This window comes from Malus sylvestris, chromosome 9 (assembly GCF_916048215.2).
Source record: "Malus sylvestris chromosome 9, drMalSylv7.2, whole genome shotgun sequence".
NCBI classification, from domain to species: domain Eukaryota; kingdom Viridiplantae; phylum Streptophyta; class Magnoliopsida; order Rosales; family Rosaceae; genus Malus; species Malus sylvestris.
This window is the reverse complement of record NC_062268.1, coordinates 5,895,856-5,914,526: the sequence shown is the minus strand read 5'-3', so window position 1 is coordinate 5,914,526 and position 18,671 is coordinate 5,895,856. Positions and strand designations below refer to the sequence as shown.

Here is an 18,671-nt window from a genome sequence, read left to right as displayed (position 1 = left end):
TTGATACTGTTTATTTTTAACGAAAAATCACATTTTTAGTTTTTCCTGGTACTATTAATTACACATTTTTTTTAATTAAAACTATTGTTTTTTAAACTTATCGTTAGTTTTCCTTTAATTATTAATTAGATTTCGACACCATCAAGTACAGCCGTCCATCCGTCCGTCCCCACGAGGGAGGCAGATAGTCTGCCCTCCTATTATGGTGCCCTTTTCATCCCCTATTATTTGTGTGGTCACGGTTAAACCATATCAACATTTTATAGTGATTTTTTCTATAGAGATAATAAGACAAAAAATAATAAGAATATAAAATGTTAACATGACTTAACCGTGATCACACAAATAGAATGGGATGGGAAGGGCACCATAAAAGGGGGATTTTTTCTATAGAGATAATAAGACAAAAAATAATAAGAATATAAAATATTAACATGACTTAACCGTGATCGCACAAATATAATGAGATGGGAATGGGACCATAAGAGGGGGGCAGACAATCTACCTACCCCCACGGGGCCCAACACCTGCAGCTCACAACCAAGGTCCGAAATGCCGATATTATTGGCGATATTTCGCCCGATAATATCAGTTTTTTGATTTACCAATTTTTTAATGATTATCCAATGAGTTTTCGTCAAAATATCGCGATATTACCGATAATATCGCGAAATTTTGAATCTGTGCGAATCGGAGAAGAACATCGGAGCTTTTATAGCTCCGGCCGACTGTAAAAGAGCACCCTAGACTCCGATCTAGGTATGAAAATGAAATAGAAGACGAGAGGAATGTTTGTATAACTTCCGTTTGCCGTGAAAATGTCAGAGGTGTTCGGAAACTTCGTCAACACCCATGGCCTCGCCGGAGATGGGTGTGCCTATTCCCGAGCCGATTTCATCCAAAAAACCTTGCAAAAACACGAGATAGAACTTAAATTTGACATCTAAGCTTCAATCTAGAACAGAAATAGGTAAACCCGAAGCTTACCTAACCGGAGAAATTCAAGAAACTCGCCGGAGGGTTCCTATGTTCGTCGAGTTGCATAGACGAGAAGGAGAGGGAGAAAGACGAGGAAGGCCATGTGGGAGAAGGATCGAGAGACTGAGGTCTCTGTGCGTGTGTGTGGGAGAAGGGATAAAAGAGATCGAGAGATCTGTGTGTGTGTGTGTGTGGGAGAATAGAGAAGTGAGAGAAGAGGGAATGATCGAGAGAGAGAGTCTTGAGATGATTGATAGAAATTAGGCAGCAGGGAAATCGGGAAAGTGGAAAAAAAGGCCTAGTTTTGTGTGAAAGTCTACCAGCCACATAATAAAAAAAAACAAAGAATAATTACCCATTATCAGAGTTGGACAAAGAGAGGCAGGAACAAGATCTTGTGAATCCTTCTTCCTATTGTTATTGCTTTGGTCCAATAAATATATTATATAAATGATTAAGATAACATTATATTATTTGTTCTATTTTAAAACATTTTTTTTTGGTTTTTTGGTAAATAAATGAAGTAATTGTGACTGACATTTCTAGATCTAGCTTGTATCCTCTTCCTATTTAGATGACTCAGCTAGATCACGATGTCATTTCCAGCAAAAGATTAAACTGTCATTCTCTTTTTACCCCTTAAACTATCTATCTTTTAAAACAATACTATATTATATTCTTATAATATAATATTTTCTTTTCTTTTTCTTTTTCAGACCAAACTATATTATACTCTTGCATTATATATGTATATCTTTTTTCAAAAATAACGTATTACTCAATGTTTATGTATCTATTATACAGTAAATTTAACTAATTTATATGATATATATAATTATTTTACTCAAATCCACCTAGGCGCCGCCTAGCCACCTAGGCGCTAGGCTCTTGCCCACCGCTCAACCAGCGCTTAGCGTTTTTTAGAACCTTGATTTATAGTCGATTTTCATGTAAAACACAAGAACTTAAAAGTTGAAATTTTAATTTAATTTTCATACAAAAAACAAGAAGCTTCTACCAATCAAAACAGCGAACGAAAGCGTTTCAAAGAACCAAAAATTTGATTTAAATGAACAAAAAACGCAAAAAGTGAGAAGAGAAACGCACCTAAGAAATGCGGATCGAAACGATTAGTTCTCAATTTTTTGAAGAAGGTTTTGGAGCTGTTGGATTAGTGTGGTCAAAAAGCGGGTGCTAACGTTTTGGGAAGGGCTTTCTCATTAATTTCCCGTTGTTTGTGTAACTCATGTATCTTACCATGCAATGTATAAAATGTAAAATATTGTACTAAGTCATTATATATAAATGATTATGGTGTGTTTAAACTTATTTTATTAATTACTACATATTTTCTACACTCACAATGTTTGCCAGCTCGCTATATAATCAACTTAAATCAGTTAAATCCATCATGCAATGCATTTCTTTCCAATTTGTTGTGATAAACTAATAGATAATTGACTAAATAAGCATTCTGCAAAATTTTAATAAAAATTTCCAAGTTTTTCTTACAATTTCCGTGGTTTCTATATTATTTTTATCGATATCGATAATATCCCGATATTTCGATCGATATTTCCATGTTTTTGGATTATCGATATTTCCGATATCATCGATATTTTATACCTTGCTCACAACGGACGGCAGGCAGCAGCAATAATATCAAACGACATGTCGACAAACCAAGAGGGTGAGGACTGAGGGAGGAGCTTGCGTTGACCGTCAACGCCAGCGTGGCCACTCCCCAAAAATTGAAAAAAAGCCTACGGAATCTCCGTCATCCACCACGTGTCTTCTTGCTATTCGACCTACCTCCCTACCCCTTCCTCTTGGCGACCATTTTTATGCCCCCACCCGGATTCCCATTTCCTCCAGTTTTGCTTCGAGCTTAGATCTTCTCCTTCCTCGTGGACCAGAGAAGGTACGGACGCCCCCAACTTCTCAAGAACTACTTAGGGTTTGATTTTTCCTGATTTGATTTCAAATTTCGATTTTAATTTTGATTTTTTGTTGTTGATTTTCTGTTTGTGTGATTATTTGCTTGTCTAAGATCTAGGGTAGAGAGTTCAGTTTTTTTATTTTATTTTAATTTTATATGTTTATTTTAAAATTTTATTTGGGAAAAATAAAAAAGATATTGACTTTATATTTTGTGGTTGGATCTGATTTGATTTAAGCTGTTTGGTAGTTGATATGACTGTTAAATCGATTAGATTTCGAGTTGTGACTTGTTTGGCTGCTGGGGAAGTGGAAGTGTTTTTCTATCATTCTATCATCAATAAAGAAGTGTTTTTTGAAAGTGGGATAGGAAATTTGGGATTTTTTTTATCTGGTTTTACTAAAGTTAGAAGCTTGGAAATTACCATATGGTTAAGCTGGGAGTGAGATTTATTGGTCTAATCTGATTTTGCGGGAACTGAATTAGGATCCTGATCTGATTGTTTGCTGAGAAAATTCTTGTGGAGGTCTGAAGTTAGCATGTTTAATTGTTCTATAGGCTTTTATGGAATTGACATGGCTTTACTCATCTGTAACTAGTTCAACTGTGTATCGCGTTTGCTTCGGCAGATCTGAGTAACCATTTGATAGTTTGTTTATCTCTTGTGTGCTAGCCTTGTATGTAACTAATTTGATTTGTGCTATGATGTTGTTCTGTAAGTGTGTGTCATGATATACTTGTACATGTGTCTATGAATAGAGATCGCTGATTTCAATTGTCATTTGTTGGATTAATTCCCAGGTTTCAGATTTAGACTTACATAGCAAAGATGTCGCCAACTGATTCTTCACGCGAGGAGAATGTGTACATGGCCAAGTTGGCCGAACAGGCTGAGAGATATGAGGAGATGGTCGAGTTTATGGAGAAAGTTGCCAAGACTGTTGATGTTGAGGAGCTAACAGTGGAGGAAAGAAATCTCCTCTCTGTGGCTTATAAGAATGTGATTGGAGCGAGGAGAGCTTCGTGGAGGATCATATCTTCCATTGAGCAGAAGGAGGAGAGCAGAGGGAATGAGGATCATGTTGCGATTATCAAGGAATACAGGAGCAAGATTGAGACTGAGCTCAGCAAGATCTGTGATGGGATCTTGAACCTTCTTGAGTCGCACCTCATTCCATCTGCCTCATCTGCCGAGTCCAAGGTGTTTTACCTCAAGATGAAAGGTGATTACCACAGGTACCTTGCTGAGTTTAAGACTGGAGGTGAAAGAAAGGAAGCAGCTGAGAGCACTTTGTTGGCTTACAAGTCTGCTCAGGTTGGCTTTCAGCTTGCCATTCTGCCACTTTTAATTTGTAATTGTGCTTGTGTTTTTTGAAGTGATCCTTAAACTTGTTTTGTTTTCTTTGATGTAGGATATTGCCCTGGCTGAGCTGGCTCCAACCCACCCGATAAGGCTTGGACTTGCACTTAACTTCTCAGTCTTCTACTATGAAATCCTTAACTCACCAGATCGTGCTTGCAATCTGGCAAAACAGGTTTGTATGCAAGGCCTTATATATGCTATCATTTTGTTGTCTGTACTAATGTTCATTCTAGTCTGTGTGACTAAATTATTCAGTGGTATTTGTTGCATGTTTGGTGGGATAATGTTCACTCGTAACTTTGTTTAGGTTAGATTCTTGATCATGTTTGGTGGGATAATTTCAAGAACAGCAGCCATCATATTTGGTGGGATAATTTAGATAACATTGGACTTGTAGTGAATATACAATGTGGATGTGAACTTTTGAGTTTTAGCTGTTATGTAACATGTTACAAATTAGCAATTCATGCTCCAGAATTTCTATATGAGTGTTATACATTTCTTATTTAAGGGTTGTTTAACCATTCGTGTATCTTCAGGGCATGAATTTGGTATATGTGTTTTGCTTTCTAACATTTGGTTTGTTAAGTGAACTAAACACGCTTTCGTAAAATGATTATTTTCTCCCTTCTGGTCGAGTACAAGTTTCTTTGTGACTGCAGTTTTCAAATAAACTTGAGAATTGGATGTTTAGTGCATTGCTTTTATACTCAATTTTGCTACGTCTTCCCACAGGCTTTTGATGAGGCTATTTCTGAGCTTGACACATTGGGTGAGGAATCCTACAAGGATAGCACTTTGATCATGCAGCTCCTCCGAGACAATCTGACACTCTGGACTTCTGATATCACGGTATCTCTCTCATCCTATTTCCCTCGTGATGCATTTACATGAACGAATGTATACATTTAAAGTGTATTAGATTTATCTCTCCCCCCTCCCTCCCTACCTTGTTGAACATGTCCATGTATGGATCATTTATTAGAGTTAAGGTTGGTACTTTTTTCATTTACCCCACAAAGGGAGAAAGGAAAGGGGGTCTTGAGATCAGGATGCATCATTCTAGTGATACCGATGATGTAACCAATCATTTAAATTTGTATTCATCCAATGCTGTTTGATGATTAAGTTCCAACAACAACAACAAAAACAACAAAGCCTTTTCCGACTAAGTGGGGTCGGCTGATGATTAAGTTCCCCTCCAGTATTGTAACTGTGGTAGACTAAATGTAATTGTTCATCTGGTGTTTTAGGATGATGCTGGGGACGAAATCAAGGAAGCATCAAAGCGCGAATCCAGTGAAACACAGCAGTAACGAGGCTTCTGGTTCGTAGAATTTGTACTATGTACCCATTTATCTTGGGACCTTTGTAATAGATGCCATGTGGGTTGTAGAAGGATTTGCCTATGAACTTGACGGTCTTGAGCGCGTCAGCGCTTAGGGTTGAAATGTTCCAGCCTAGGGTTGGAATGTTCCAACAGATCGCAAAATTGCGTTTTATAATTGGTGAGAAGAATTTGGTTCAGTGCTTTGAGTGCTGTGCTATATGATTTAGTGTTAAAAATTAGTGTTTTTTTTCAATGTTTCTTCAGATTTCCAATGGCTTGTGTTGTTTTTTTACCAGATATAACATTGTGGAGCTTGTATTCTTTATGCTTCTCTCAACCAGGTTGTGTTTCGGGTACATCCGATTCGCTCGACCGAAGCTGGTACCTTCATTGTTCGCTGCAAGTTTAACTTTGCAACATTAGAATTGATTGTTTGGGGCTTTTACAAATCAGTTTATTGCTTTGTGCATTTGTGATTTCTTGTATCTTGAGTATGTATATCTTCTGAATCGATAAGTCACTGAGTCCGCTGCTTTATCGTCGCGATTTGATTCATTTTGACGTTGAAACAATGGGTACCTCAATCGGTTTTAACTCGTCTCCATGTTCATCTTCTTCTCTTGTTTCTTTTCCTGTTGGCATGCTGCATTTTGGACATTCACGAGTTTCAATGACCCGGATCTTCGGACTTTGTGGATTAGGAGGAAGGGGTCCGGAGAGGATCCCTTTCCAGGACCACCGTTTTCTTAAAATTATTGCCACTCAGCTTATAAGAATCCATTGCATTTCAATAACTGATTTTGTGATCAATTTCCGACCAGAATCACATGAGAATTATGGGCCAAATTAAAGCAATGAAGAGTGTCAAAATTACTGAAATAAAAAAAAAAACCAAACAAGCGAGCATATCATGTCTGACTGAATGCATCCCCACTCCCCAAAACCAATCTTTTCGGTTTTATAGTGGTGGTGTCTCCCATGATGCTCACTCGTCACTCTTTGTTCGTTTCTGTCTTTCTCCTTTCTCTATTTATTTCTTATTTTTTTTGTGCAAACTTTTAAGATCCAACCGACAATTAGGGTTTAGGGTTGATGACAAAACATAACGTAGAGGAAAGAACTTGGCTGCTGAAGAATTCAGCAACCGGTCCTGCTTACAACCAATTCGGGATGGACACGTGTTCAAGTTTTTGACTAAAAAACCAAAACTTAAACACGTGTCCATCCCGGATTGATTATAAGCAGGATTTATAACAGCCAAGTTGTGTTCTAACGTAGAGCCATAATTGATATTTCCCTTGTAGTTTTTCTTTAATTTCCATGAGAGCATAACTGAACTATAAAATTTACAAACAAAATAGAGAGTTGTTGTATTTTTCTTTCTATAATATTTAGAGTGCAAAATGAAGTGCTAACAATTTCCATAAAAATTAAAAAAAAAAGAAAAAAAAGGCTAGAAAAACTACTGTCGCATAAACTTTTTTCTCCACTGCAAGTGGCATTTTTACAACAGTGGTGGTAAGATGTTGAGTCATTGCATGAACCCGTCGTTGACTAATTTAACAAAATCTATCGATTGACCAAAAAAGAAAAAAACTTTTTCCTCGTCAAGCAAAACGCCGCCGTTTGCCCCACTTCCATTTCCATCGCTATCGCGTTTTTGGTATCTGGGTTGCCCTGCTCAAATTGCTTCACAACATATAAAGATACACACACACGTATCGTAAACAAACACGATATGCTGTTCTATTGAGTATTTGATCAACACAGTCACTCCTCTCCCTGCTATCTTTTTAATAGCATAAATTCAAGCTCTGATTCAGCCTCCAATGGCATCCGATGCTGCCATTGCCACTTGGTATTTGCTCTCTCTTTCTCTCTCCCCTCTGTTATGCTATTCTAGAAAGAGAAAGTAAAGCAGGTTTCGTTCATTCTGTTTGTCTTTGTGAACAGGGGCTCTGGGGAAGACGGCCAATTGGGAATCGGGAACAACGAGGAGAAGGAATGGGTGTGCGCCGTCAGAGCCCTCGAGTCGCAGACTATCCGCTCTGTTGTCGCTGGCAGCCGAAATTCTCTCGCTATTTGCGATGACGGCAAGGTGGGTCCTCTTTCATCTTCTTCTTGTCTTTTTATCACTCTATCCACTGTTTTGATTACTACCCTTTTCACTTGTTTGTTTTGGGTTTACTGAAAGTTTGGATTTTTTTTTTTTAAAAAAAAAATTTGGTTTTGGGTTTACTGAAAGTTTGGATATTTATTGAACTTGTGGTTTTGGATTTACTGAAAGTTTGGATTTTTGTTGCATATTTTGTTTCACTGGAAGTTTGATTTTTTGTGTTGTGAATTGAATTGGGTTATCAGTTGTTTACATGGGGTTGGAACCAAAGAGGAACCTTAGGGCACCCTTCCGAGACCAAAACTGAGAACATTCCAAGCCAGGTTAAAGCTCTTGCCAATGTCAAGATTGTTCAGGTAATTTCGAATTTATCATAACCGTGCTTGGCTTTGGAAGTAGTTAATTTTTTTGTTAGTATAATTTTGCTTTGATTTAATTAGGGGTTGTTTGAAATCTAGGCTGCTATTGGTGGATGGCATTGTTTGGCTGTCGATGATCAAGGTCGTGCTTACGCTTGGGGTAATTGATCAAGCATTTTTTACTGTTTAAGTTGCTGTGAATATTTATTTCATTGTTTCAAGTTCTCTTGTTTTCATTATTTAGAATGCAATAGAAGAAAGAATGTGGTCCTTTAAGCCAGTTAAGCCAAATGCCAAAAGATGGTTGCTTCTAAGTCATGTTTTAAACCATCCTCAAGTTTAGTATGTTTAACTTCCAAGTAGAGGTTTTGGTTGGTTTTCTTGAGGTGTGGTAAATAGACCCGGAAGTTGTTTCTTCTCAGTCTAAGGGTACAAAGTTGTTTGGTGCAGGTGGGAATGAGTATGGACAGTGTGGTGAAGAACCTGAGCGGAAAGATGACACTGTTAGACCTTTGAGAAGGGATATAGTGAATCCTCAACGCTGTGCACCAACACTTAAGGTCCGCCAGGTGAGTACCCATGCCTGTGTCTAGAGAACTGCATGATAGGAATTTTTGGATGTAGGATGCTTTTGTTTCTCAAGAGACATCTCTTTCTATAAAACGGTATTTGACATGTTCTAATTTTTCACATCCCAGGTAGCTGCTGGGGGTACTCACTCTGTGGTACTTACACGTGATGGGCAAGTATGGACATGGGGTCAGCCATGGCCTCCGGGAGACATGTATGTTGCCCTTGGACTTGAATCTGTCAACTTGTTTTCAAGCATCTTTCTTAGATTGCCGCCCACCTTCTGGGTCATACTATATCAAATGCTCTTTATACTATAACAGCTACGTGCATGGATGTACTTGTGAACTCATCGCTCACTGTCGTTTATCATACAATCATTCCTGGACTTTGCTTCTAATTTTCAGAAAACAAATTTCAACACCTGTGCGTGTACAAGGTCTTGATGCAGTGAGGCTCATTGCAGTTGGGGCATTTCATAATTTGGCTCTGCAGGAGGATGGTACTTTATGGGCTTGGGGTAATAACGAATATGGACAACTTGGAACAGGGGATACTCAGCCGAGATCGCAGCCTATTCCTGTCCAGGGGCTATCTGGTCTTAATTTGGTTTGTATCACATTTCCGTGTAGTATCTTTTTGTTTAATTTCTCGTAGTTGCTTATGCCTAGCCTCATGTATGATTATCTCAATTTTTTCTGAATGTGTGCCTTCGCGTTATCCACTATACACTGAAGTGCGTTGTTTCCTGACCTAGTTGTATTTTGTCATGATTGTGTTGTCATGTGAAGAATTTTTGGAATAACCATATTGTCCCCATATAAAGATTTCTTGTGTCTGCAGATTTCCTGGATCACTTCATAGTTGAACGTCTGCAACTAGATGATACGCCATACGTTTATAATGTGTTTGCCATATGTTTATAATGTGTGTTTTTTTTTAACCTTTTTGCTTGTATAGGTGGATATTGCTGCTGGAGGATGGCATTCTACTGCACTAACAGAAGATGGAGAGGTGATTTCTCTCCCTTCCTCCCTTCTAACATACACCAATGACCGTTTGAGATCAACCTGCTATAGTTCAAATATTTCGGTATTGCTACCGTTGTAACATCTGCATTTGAGTCAGTGGGATATCCTTACTTCTCTCCCTTTTTCATTTGACTGCAGGTGTATGGTTGGGGACGAGGAGAACATGGAAGGCTTGGGTTTGGTGACAATGATAAAAGTAGTAAAATGGTGCCGCAAAGGGTTCATCTTTTAGCTGGGGAGGATATTGTTCAGGTACTATCTGTAGTTCATTCCTCGCCACTCCTCTGAATAACTCGGACTACAATGTGTTTTATCGTTGATTTGATCGATTTCTATCATCGATTGCTCCAAAAATCCTGCAGGCTCGTAATAATCTTGTTTCCTTCCAACAGTTTGAGATGGATTGTGTTTATTTTTCATGTAGGTGTCTTGTGGAGGCACTCACTCTGTTGCATTAACTCGTGACGGGCGAATCTATTCGGTAAGAAATTTTCACCAATACGAGTTAAAAAGATAATTTGCTTACGTTAATTTCTCATTACCTTGCTTTAGTTCTTGCAATATCTTGAGTTTCCTTCCACATCACATCTGGTTCCACCATTTTTGTTTGAACCAACAACTTGCTTTTGTATCGGCAGTTTGGCCGAGGCGACCACGGACGCCTTGGATATGGAAGGAAGGTGACGACTGGTCAGCCGATGGAAGTTCCCATTGGCATCCCTCCCAGAAATGGCACTGCAGACAATGGACACTGGATTGCCAAACTCGTCGCTTCTGGAGGACGCCATACGTTGGCAATCGTAGAATGGAAAGCCGATGATGAACCAGAATCATAGGAATCATGTCCGAAAATTATCCGGTAGCTCGAATAATCGATGTTGATTATGTATAACTGTGTTATCTAAGTTCAAATAGTAACATAACTTAATATTTTCGTTCTGCATATTTTTTGCTTCCGGGTTTTTGAATTCGGTAAAGAACTGTTTTGCGTATGGGTTTTTGAGATCGGTATACACCGAAACTCATACAAACATATGCCCCTTCGAACCCTTCTAGCTTGTGTCAGGTTAGGGTACGTCCAGCGTTCCATTCCCACCAAACTAACAACAACAACAACAACAACAAAGCCTTTTCCCACTAAGTGGGGTCGGCTATATGAATCCTAGAACGCCATTGCGCTCGGTTTTGTGTCATGCCCTCCGTTAGATCCAAGTACTCTAAGTCTTTTCTTAGAGTCTCTTCCAAAGTTTTCCTAGGTCTTCCTCTACCCCTTCGGCCCTGAACCTCTGTCCCGTAGTCACATCTTCGAACCGGAGCGTCAGTCGGCCTTCTTTGCAAATGTCCAAATCACCAGAGCCGATTTTCTCTCATCTTTCCTACAATTTCGGCTACTCCTACTTTACCTCGGATATCCTCATTCCCAATCTTATCCTTTCTCGTGTGCCCACACATCCCACGAAGCATCCTCATCTCCGCTACACCCATTTTGTGTACGTGTTGATGCTTCACCACCCAACATTCTCTGCCATACAACATCGCTGGCCTTATTGCCGTCCTATAAAATTTTCCCTTGAGCTTCAGTGGCCTACGACGGTCACACAACACGCCGGATGCACTCTTTCCATCCAGCTCGTATTCTATGGTTGAGATCTCCATCTAATTCTCCGTTCTCTTGCAAGATAGATCCTAGGTAACGAAAACGGTCGCTTTTTGTGATCTTCGCTAGATTGCTCCGGTCATTAGTGTGGATAAGTATATAAATGGATAGAGATAGGAAAGCAAACACAAGATGTACGTGGTTCACCCAGATTGGCTACGCCCACGGAATAGAAGAGTTCTCATTAATTGTGAAGGGTTTACACAAGTACATAGGTTCAAGCTCTCCTTTAGTGAGTACGAGTGAATGATTTAGTACAAATGACATTAGGAAATATTGTGGGATAATGATCTCGTAATCACGAAACTTCTAAGTATCGGAGTGTGGTGTCGTCTTGACTTGCCTTATCTGTCTCATAGGTAGATGTGGCATCTTCTCTGGAAGTACTCTTCCTCCATCCAGGGGTGGTATCTTTAACTGGTGGAGATGCACAAGGTAATGTATCAATTTCACTTGAAGCTTACTTGTAGTTTCAGGCTTGGTCAAGCGCGATACAAACCATGTAGTAGGAGTCCCCCAAGTCGCCGAGCTAGGGGGTCTGCTGAAAGAGGTGACAGACAAGGTAAGCAATCAGAGCTCCGACTGATTGTTCACCTTCTCCCCATCTTGCAGCAGCATGAAGGATAAAGAGAAGAAAAATGAGAAGAGATGATATGAGATACTTTTGCTTTTGAAGAAGTAACTTTCCACAGGCTTATTCTTGAACTGAGCTGGAGGGTTTTCTGGTTTCCTCTAGAGTATAAGGCCGACTGAAAAATTTGAGGGTCAAAACAAGTCCATCAAATCTAGAGTACGTTCCACCCTGCTGATATGGGATACTTTTGCTTTTGACAGAGTAATGGATGTATCGGCACGTGTGCTGTTACGCTTGTCTCCACATGCTTCCTTGTATCCTTCGCACTTGCCCTATATGTTCCTCAAGCAGATGCGGAATCTTCCCTGGAAACATAAGATGATGAAGATGAGTACTCGAGAGCAATGCCAGGTAAGTAATCAGGTAAGGGGTTCCAGGCAGTCAGTTCCTGGCTGGAAGCTTGATTCCAAGTACTGACTGATTGCTCTCTTTCTCCTTGTCTTGCAGGTAAAAACAAGGCCAAAAGAAAAAACAGGGAAAAAGCATGATATGGGATACTCTTGCTTTTAACCCTGATGATATGAGATATTCTTGCTCTAGTATAGCTTGTTTGCAGAGGTATTATCGGGGGGAAAGAAAGCTGAATATTTCGAAAGGCTTTGTTGGGAGTGCCCTCTCAGATATGATGAAGGGTTGAGCATTTTTGCAGGTCTGCCTGTCCGTTGGGGATGGAGGTCGACATATATAGGAGTCTCCCTAACAACAAGTAGTAATGCTATTCCTTTACCCTGCTTGGTCATAGCACGGTAGTGGGAGCTGCCAGTTTCACATGTTTTAACTCTGTCAGAGCACTTTGAAAAAGTGGTCTGTGGTATCTGGCTCTCGAGATTCGGAGAACGATGCCTCTTCGATTTTTGAGAAAGCAATCATGCTGGGGGTCTGACTCTCGAGATTTGGAGAGCAGTGTCTCTTCGATTTTTGAGGAAGTAATCATGTTGGGAGTCTGGCTCTCGAGATTCGGAAGGCGGTGCCTCTTCGATTTTGGAGCAAGCAATCTTGTTGGGAGTGTTGTCTCGAATGTGAGTAAAGGTTGGACATGTTTGCTAGTCTACCTTGCCACGAAGCACAAAGGTTGACACACAGGGACTTTCCAATTATCCAGCAATGGTACTGTTCCTTTACCCTCTCTTCGATTTTGAGAAAGTAGTCATGTTGGGAGTCTGGCTCTCGAGATTCGGAAGACGGTGCCTCTTCGATTTTGGAGCAAGCAATCTTGTTGGGACTGTTTTCTCGAATGTGAGTAAAGGTTGGGCATGTTTGCTAGTCTACCTTGCCACGAAGCACAGAGGTTGACACACAGGGACTTTCCAATTATCCAGCAGTGGTACTGTTCCTTTACCCTTGTGGGTAATAATATGGTAGCTAGACCTTCAAAATTTATGTGTCTAAACTTTGTTAGTGCTGTTTCTTTGCTATTCTTTTACCTTTCTTGGTCAGAGCGATGTAGTGGGAGCTGCAAGCTTCACGTGCTCAACTTTGGCAGAGAACTTTGGCAAAGTGATCTGTGGTACCCATGAGTTATTGTTGCGTGTGGGAAGTGGGTGATTGAACAGTAAGATTCATGTGCTTTCTACTTCACCAGAAGTCTTCGACAAAATGCCCATAATTTCTGCAAAGCTGAGTGTGCGTGTGACAGGTGCTGACAAGGCTAGAAAAGTAGGTGCCTCTTCGATTTCTGAGATCGGCCCTCGTGGTCTCTGAGCAGCCCAGCTTTTGAGAAAGCGAGCGCCTCTTCGATTGATTCGGAGAACGGTGCCTCACCGATTTTTGAGAAAGCAATCATGCTGGGGGTCTGGCTCTCGAGATTCGGGGAGCAGTGTCTCTTCGATTTTTGAGAAAGTAATCATGTTGGGAGAGTGGCTCTCGAGATTCGGAGGGTGGTGCCTCTTCGATTTTGGAGCAAGCAATCTTGTTGGGAGTGTTTTCTCGAATGTGAGTAAAGGTTGGGCATGTTTGCTAGTCTACCTTACCACGAAGCACAGAGGTTGACACACAGGGACTTTCCAATTATCCAGCAATGGTACTGTTCCTTTACCCGCTCTTCGATTTTTAAGAAAGTAGTCATGTTAGGAGTCTGGCTCTTTAGATTCGGAGGACGGTGCCTCTTCGATTTTGGAGCAAGCAATCTTATTGGGAGTGTTTTCTCGAATGTGAGTAAAGGTTGGGCATGTTTGCTAGTCTACCTTGCCACGAAGCACAGAGGTTGACATACATGGACTTTCCAATTATCCAGCAGTGGTACTGTTCCTTTACCCTTGTGGGTAATAATATGGTAGCTAGACCTTCAAAATTTATGGGTCTAAACTTTGTTAGTGCTGTTTCTTTGCTATTCTTTTACCCTTCTTGGTCAGAGCGATGTAGTGGGAGCTGCAAGCTTCACGTGCTCAACTTTGGCAGAGAACTTTGGCAAAGTTATCTGTGGTACCCATGAGCTATTGTTGCGTGTGGGAAGTGGGTGATTGAACAGTAAGATTCATGTGTTTTCTACTTCCCCAGAAGTCTTTGACAGAATGCCCATAATTTCCGCAAAGCTGAGTGTGCGTGTGACAGGTGCTGACAAGGCTGGAAAAGTAGGTGTCTCTTCGATTTCTGAGATCGGCCCTCGTGGTCTCTAGGGAGCCTAGCTTTTGAGAAAGCGAGCGCCTCTTCGATTTCTGAGATCGGCCTTCGTGGTCTTTGAGCAGCCCAACTTTTGAGAAAGCAAACGGCTCTTCGATTTCTGAGATCAACCCTCGTGATCTCTAAGCAGCCCAACTTTTGAGAAAGCAAACGCCTCTTCGATTTCTGAGCAGGCGCCTCTTTGATTTCTGAAGCTCCGTCGAGTGCAGATTTTTATAGAGGCTGGCATTAAGTTCCAAAGCACACTTGAATCTCCACCAGTAGAAGCTTCATTCTTGCACTTCTAATATCTTGATTTGTCCGACCTCTTCTCTCTTCAACACCTTTGAAAATGTCTGGCCCCTCCGACCGTCGTTTTGACTTGAACCTTGTTGAAGAGGCAGCCCCGCCTTCTCCAGACAACATATGGCGCCCATCCTTCGTCTCCCCAACTGGTCCTCTTACCGTTGGGGATTCCGTGATGAAGAATGATATGACCGCTGCGGTGGTGGCCAGGAACCTTCTCACTCCCAAAGATAACAGACTACTTTCCAAACGGTCTGATGAGTTAGCTGTTAAGGATTCGCTGGCTCTCAGTGTTCAGTGTGCAGGTTCTGTGTCTAATATGGCCCAACGCCTATTTGCTCGAACCCACCAAGTTGAATCATTGGCGGCTGAAGTGATGAGTCTCAAACAGGAGATTAGAGGGCTCAAGCATGAGAATAAACAGTTGCACCGGCTCACACATGACTATGCTACAAACATGAAGAGGAAGCTTGACCAGATGAAGGAAACTGATGGTCAGGTTTTACTTGATCATCAGAGATTTGTGGGTTTGTTCCAAAGGCATTTATTGCCTTCGTCTTCTGGGGCTGTACCGCGTAATGAAGCTCCAAATGATCAACCTCTGATGCTTCCTCCTCCTAGGGTTCTGTCCAGTACTGAGGCTCCAAATGATCCCCCTCCGGTGCCTTCTCTTTCTGGGGCTCTACCGACTGCTGAGACTTCTCCTAAGCAACCTTTGTGAAGGCTCCCTCTTGTGTGTTTATTTTGACTCATGTATATGTACATATTTGTAGCTTATCGGGGATATCAATAAATAAGTTTTCCTTCATTTCAACGTATTGTGTTAAATACACCAAAGCCTTTTTCGCTAAGTTCTTTGAATTTTCTTTTGTTGAAGCTTGTATGTTGAAGCTTTCTGAGTGGAGCATGTAGGTTGGGGTAGTGTTCCCTTAATTTCCCGAGTGAGGAAAACTTCTTGGTTGGAGACTTGGAAAATCCAAGTCACTGAGTGGGATCGGCTATATGAATCTTAGAACGCCATTGTGCTCGATCCTGTGTCATGTCCTTCGTTAGATCCAAGTACTCTAAGTCTTTTCTTAGAGTCTCTTCCAAAGTTTTCCTAGGTCTTCCTCTACCCCTTCGGCCCTGAACCTCTGTCCCATAGTCGCATCTTCTAATCGGAGCGTCAGTAGGCCTTCTTTGCACATGTCCAAACCACCGTAACCGATTTTCTCTCATCTTTCCTTCAATTTCGGCTACTCCTACTTTACCCCGGATATCCTCATTCCTAATCTTATCCTTTCTCGTGTGCCCACACATCCAACGAAGCATCCTCATCTCCGCTACACCCATTTTGTGTACGTGTTGATGTTTCACCGCCCAACATTCTGTGCCATACAGCATCGCCGGCCTTATTGCCGTCCTATAAAATTTTCCCTTGAGCTTCAGTGGCATACGGCGGTCACACAACACGCCGGATGCACTCTTCCACTTCATCCATCCAGCTTGTATTCTATGATTGAGATCTCCATCTAATTCTCCGTTCTTTTGCAAGATAGATCCTAGGTAACGAAAACGGTCGCTCTTTGGTATTTCTTGATCTCCGATCCTCACCCCTAACTCGTTTTGGCCTCCATTTGCACTGAACTTGCACTCCATATATTCTGTCTTTGATCGGCTTAGGCGAAGACCTTTAGATTCCAACACTTCTCTCCAAAGGTTAAGCTTTGCATTTACCCCTTCCTGAGTTTCATCTATCAACACTATATCGTCTGCGAAAAGCATACACCAAGGAATATCATCTTGAATATGTCCTGTTAACTCATCCATTACCAACGCAAAAAGGTAAGGACTTAAGGATGAGCCTTGATGTAATCCTACAGTTATGGGAAAGCTTTCGGTTTGTCCTTCATGAGTTCTTACGGCAGTCTTTGCTCCTTCATACATATCCTTTATAGCTTGGATATATGCTACTCGTACTCCTTTCTTCTCTAAAATCCTCCAAAGAATGTCTCTTGGGACCCTATCATACGCTTTTTCCAAATCTATAAAGACCATGTGTAAATCCTTTTTCCCATCTCTATATCTTTCCATCAATCTTCGTAAGAGATAGATTGCCTCCATGGTTGAGCGCCCTGGCATGAACCCGAATTGGTTGTCCGAAACCCGTGTCTCTTGCCTCAATCTATGCTCAATGACTCTCTCCCAGAGCTTCATTGTATGACTCATTAGCTTAATACCCCTATAGTTCATGCAATTTTGTACGTCGCCCTTATTCTTGTAGATAGGCACCAAAGTGCTCGTTCGCCACTCATTTGGCATCTTCTTCGTTTTCAAAATCCTATTGAAAAGGTCAGTGAGCCATGTTATACCTGTCTCTCCCAAAACTTTCCACACTTCGATTGGTATATCGTCTGGGCCTATTGCTTTTCTATGCTTCATCTTCTTCAAAGCTACAACCACTTCTTCCTTCCGGATTCGACGATAAAAGGAGTAGTTTCTACACTCTTCTGAGTTACTCAACTCCCCTAAAGAAGCACTCCTTTCATGTCCTTCATTGAAAAGATTATGAAAATAACCTCTCCATCTGTCTTTAACCGCGTTCTCTGTAGCAAGAACATTTCCATCCTCATCCTTGATGCACCTCACTTGGTTTAGGTCCCTTGTCTTCTTTTCCCTTGCTCTAGCTAGTTTATAGATATCCAACTCTCCTTCTTTGGTATCTAGTCGTTTATACATATCGTCGTAAGCCGCTAACTTAGCTTCTCTGACAGCTTTCTTCGCCTCTTGCTTCGCTTTTCTATACCTTTCACCATTTTCATCGGTCCTCTCCTTGTATAAGGCTTTACAACATTCCTTCTTAGCCTTCACCTTTGTTTGTACCTCCTCATTCCACCACCAAGATTCCTTTTGGTGTGGGGCAAAGCCCTTGGACTCTCCTAATACCTCTTTTGCTACTTTTCGGATACAACTAGCCATGGAATCCCACATTTGGCTAGCTTCCCCCTCTCTATCCCACACACATTGGGTGATTACCTTCTCTTTGAAAATGGCTTGTTTTTCTTCTTTTAGATTCCACCATCTAGTTCTTGGGCACTTCCAAGTCTTGTTCTTTTGTCTTACTCTTTTGATATGTACATCCATCACCAACAAGCGATGTTGATTAGCCACGCTCTCTCCTGGTATAACTTTGCAATCCTTACAAGTTATACGATCCCCTTTCCTCATTAGAAGAAAATCTATTTGTGTTTTTGACGACCCACTCTTGTAGGTGATCACATGTTCTTCTCTCTTCTTAAAGAAGGTGTTGGCTAAGAAGAGATCATATGCCATTGCAAAATCCAAGATAGCTTCCCCATCCTCGTTTCTCTCCCCAAAACCATGGCCACCATGAAAACCTCCATAGTTGCCTGTCTCCCTGCCCACGTGTCCATTTAAATCTCCTCCTATAAATAACTTCTCCGTCTGAGCAATTCCTTGCACCAAGTCTCCAAGATCTTCCCAAAATTTCTCCTTCGAACTCGTATCCAACCCTACTTGAGGTGCGTACGCACTAATCACATTGATAAGTTCTTGTCCTATTACAATCTTGATTGCCATGATTCTATCTCCTACCCTCTTGATATCTACAACATCTTGTACCAAGGTCTTGTCCACGATGATGTCAACACCGTTTCTCGTTCTATTTGTGCCCGAATACCAAAGTTTAAACCCTGAGTTTTCTAGATCCTTTGCCTTACTACCAACCCACTTAGTTTCTTGTAGGCACATAATATTTATCCTTCTCCTCACCATAACTTCCACTACTTCC

At 41.1% G+C, this 18,671-nt stretch overlaps 2 protein-coding genes across 5 annotated transcripts; both read left to right on the top strand.

Annotated features, from left to right (window-relative positions):
- Positions 1-2,747: 2,747 nt before the first annotated feature.
- Positions 2,748-5,863, top strand: LOC126582401 (14-3-3-like protein A). 3 transcript variants are annotated; one of them, XM_050246541.1, is made up of 5 exons: positions 2,748-2,899; positions 3,719-4,232; positions 4,330-4,452; positions 5,016-5,132; positions 5,534-5,863. In XM_050246541.1, the coding sequence occupies exons 2-5, from the start codon at positions 3,747-3,749 to the stop codon at positions 5,594-5,596; spliced, it is 789 nt and encodes a 262-aa protein (XP_050102498.1). In that variant the 5' UTR covers positions 2,748-2,899; positions 3,719-3,746; the 3' UTR covers positions 5,597-5,863. The 3 variants fall into 3 exon arrangements, with proteins under 3 accessions (XP_050102498.1, XP_050102499.1, XP_050102500.1); XM_050246542.1 differs by having other exon boundaries at positions 2,806-2,935; XM_050246543.1 differs by lacking the exon at positions 2,748-2,899 and adding an exon at positions 3,249-3,443.
- A 1,437-nt stretch (positions 5,864-7,300) lies between these two features.
- On the top strand, positions 7,301-10,629 carry LOC126582453 (ultraviolet-B receptor UVR8-like). Of its 2 annotated transcripts, none has more exons than XM_050246609.1 (11): positions 7,301-7,468; positions 7,564-7,708; positions 7,972-8,082; positions 8,185-8,245; positions 8,536-8,645; positions 8,784-8,869; positions 9,063-9,264; positions 9,616-9,669; positions 9,825-9,938; positions 10,111-10,167; positions 10,325-10,629. In XM_050246609.1, exons 1-11 carry the CDS (start codon positions 7,440-7,442, stop codon positions 10,520-10,522), a joined length of 1,167 nt encoding a protein of 388 aa, XP_050102566.1. In that variant the 5' UTR covers positions 7,301-7,439; the 3' UTR covers positions 10,523-10,629. The 2 variants fall into 2 exon arrangements, with proteins under 2 accessions (XP_050102566.1, XP_050102565.1); XM_050246608.1 differs by having other exon boundaries at positions 8,536-8,654.
- The last annotated feature ends 8,042 nt before the right edge of the window (positions 10,630-18,671 follow it).

Excerpts from the sequence above, each read along its gene's own strand:
- LOC126582453 (XM_050246608.1), top strand. The coding sequence starts at position 7,440 with ATGGCATCCGATGCTGCCATTGCCACTTG. Across the intron at positions 7,469-7,563 it reads GATGCTGCCATTGCCACTTG|GGGCTCTGGGGAAGACGGCC; the intron begins GTATTTGCTCTC and ends CTTTGTGAACAG. Across the intron at positions 8,870-9,062 it reads CCATGGCCTCCGGGAGACAT|AAAACAAATTTCAACACCTG; the intron begins GTATGTTGCCCT and ends TCTAATTTTCAG.
- LOC126582401 (XM_050246541.1), top strand. The coding sequence starts at position 3,747 with ATGTCGCCAACTGATTCTTCACGCGAGGAGAATGTGTACATGGCCAAG. Across the intron at positions 4,233-4,329 it reads TGGCTTACAAGTCTGCTCAG|GATATTGCCCTGGCTGAGCT; the intron begins GTTGGCTTTCAG and ends TCTTTGATGTAG. Across the intron at positions 4,453-5,015 it reads CTTGCAATCTGGCAAAACAG|GCTTTTGATGAGGCTATTTC; the intron begins GTTTGTATGCAA and ends GTCTTCCCACAG.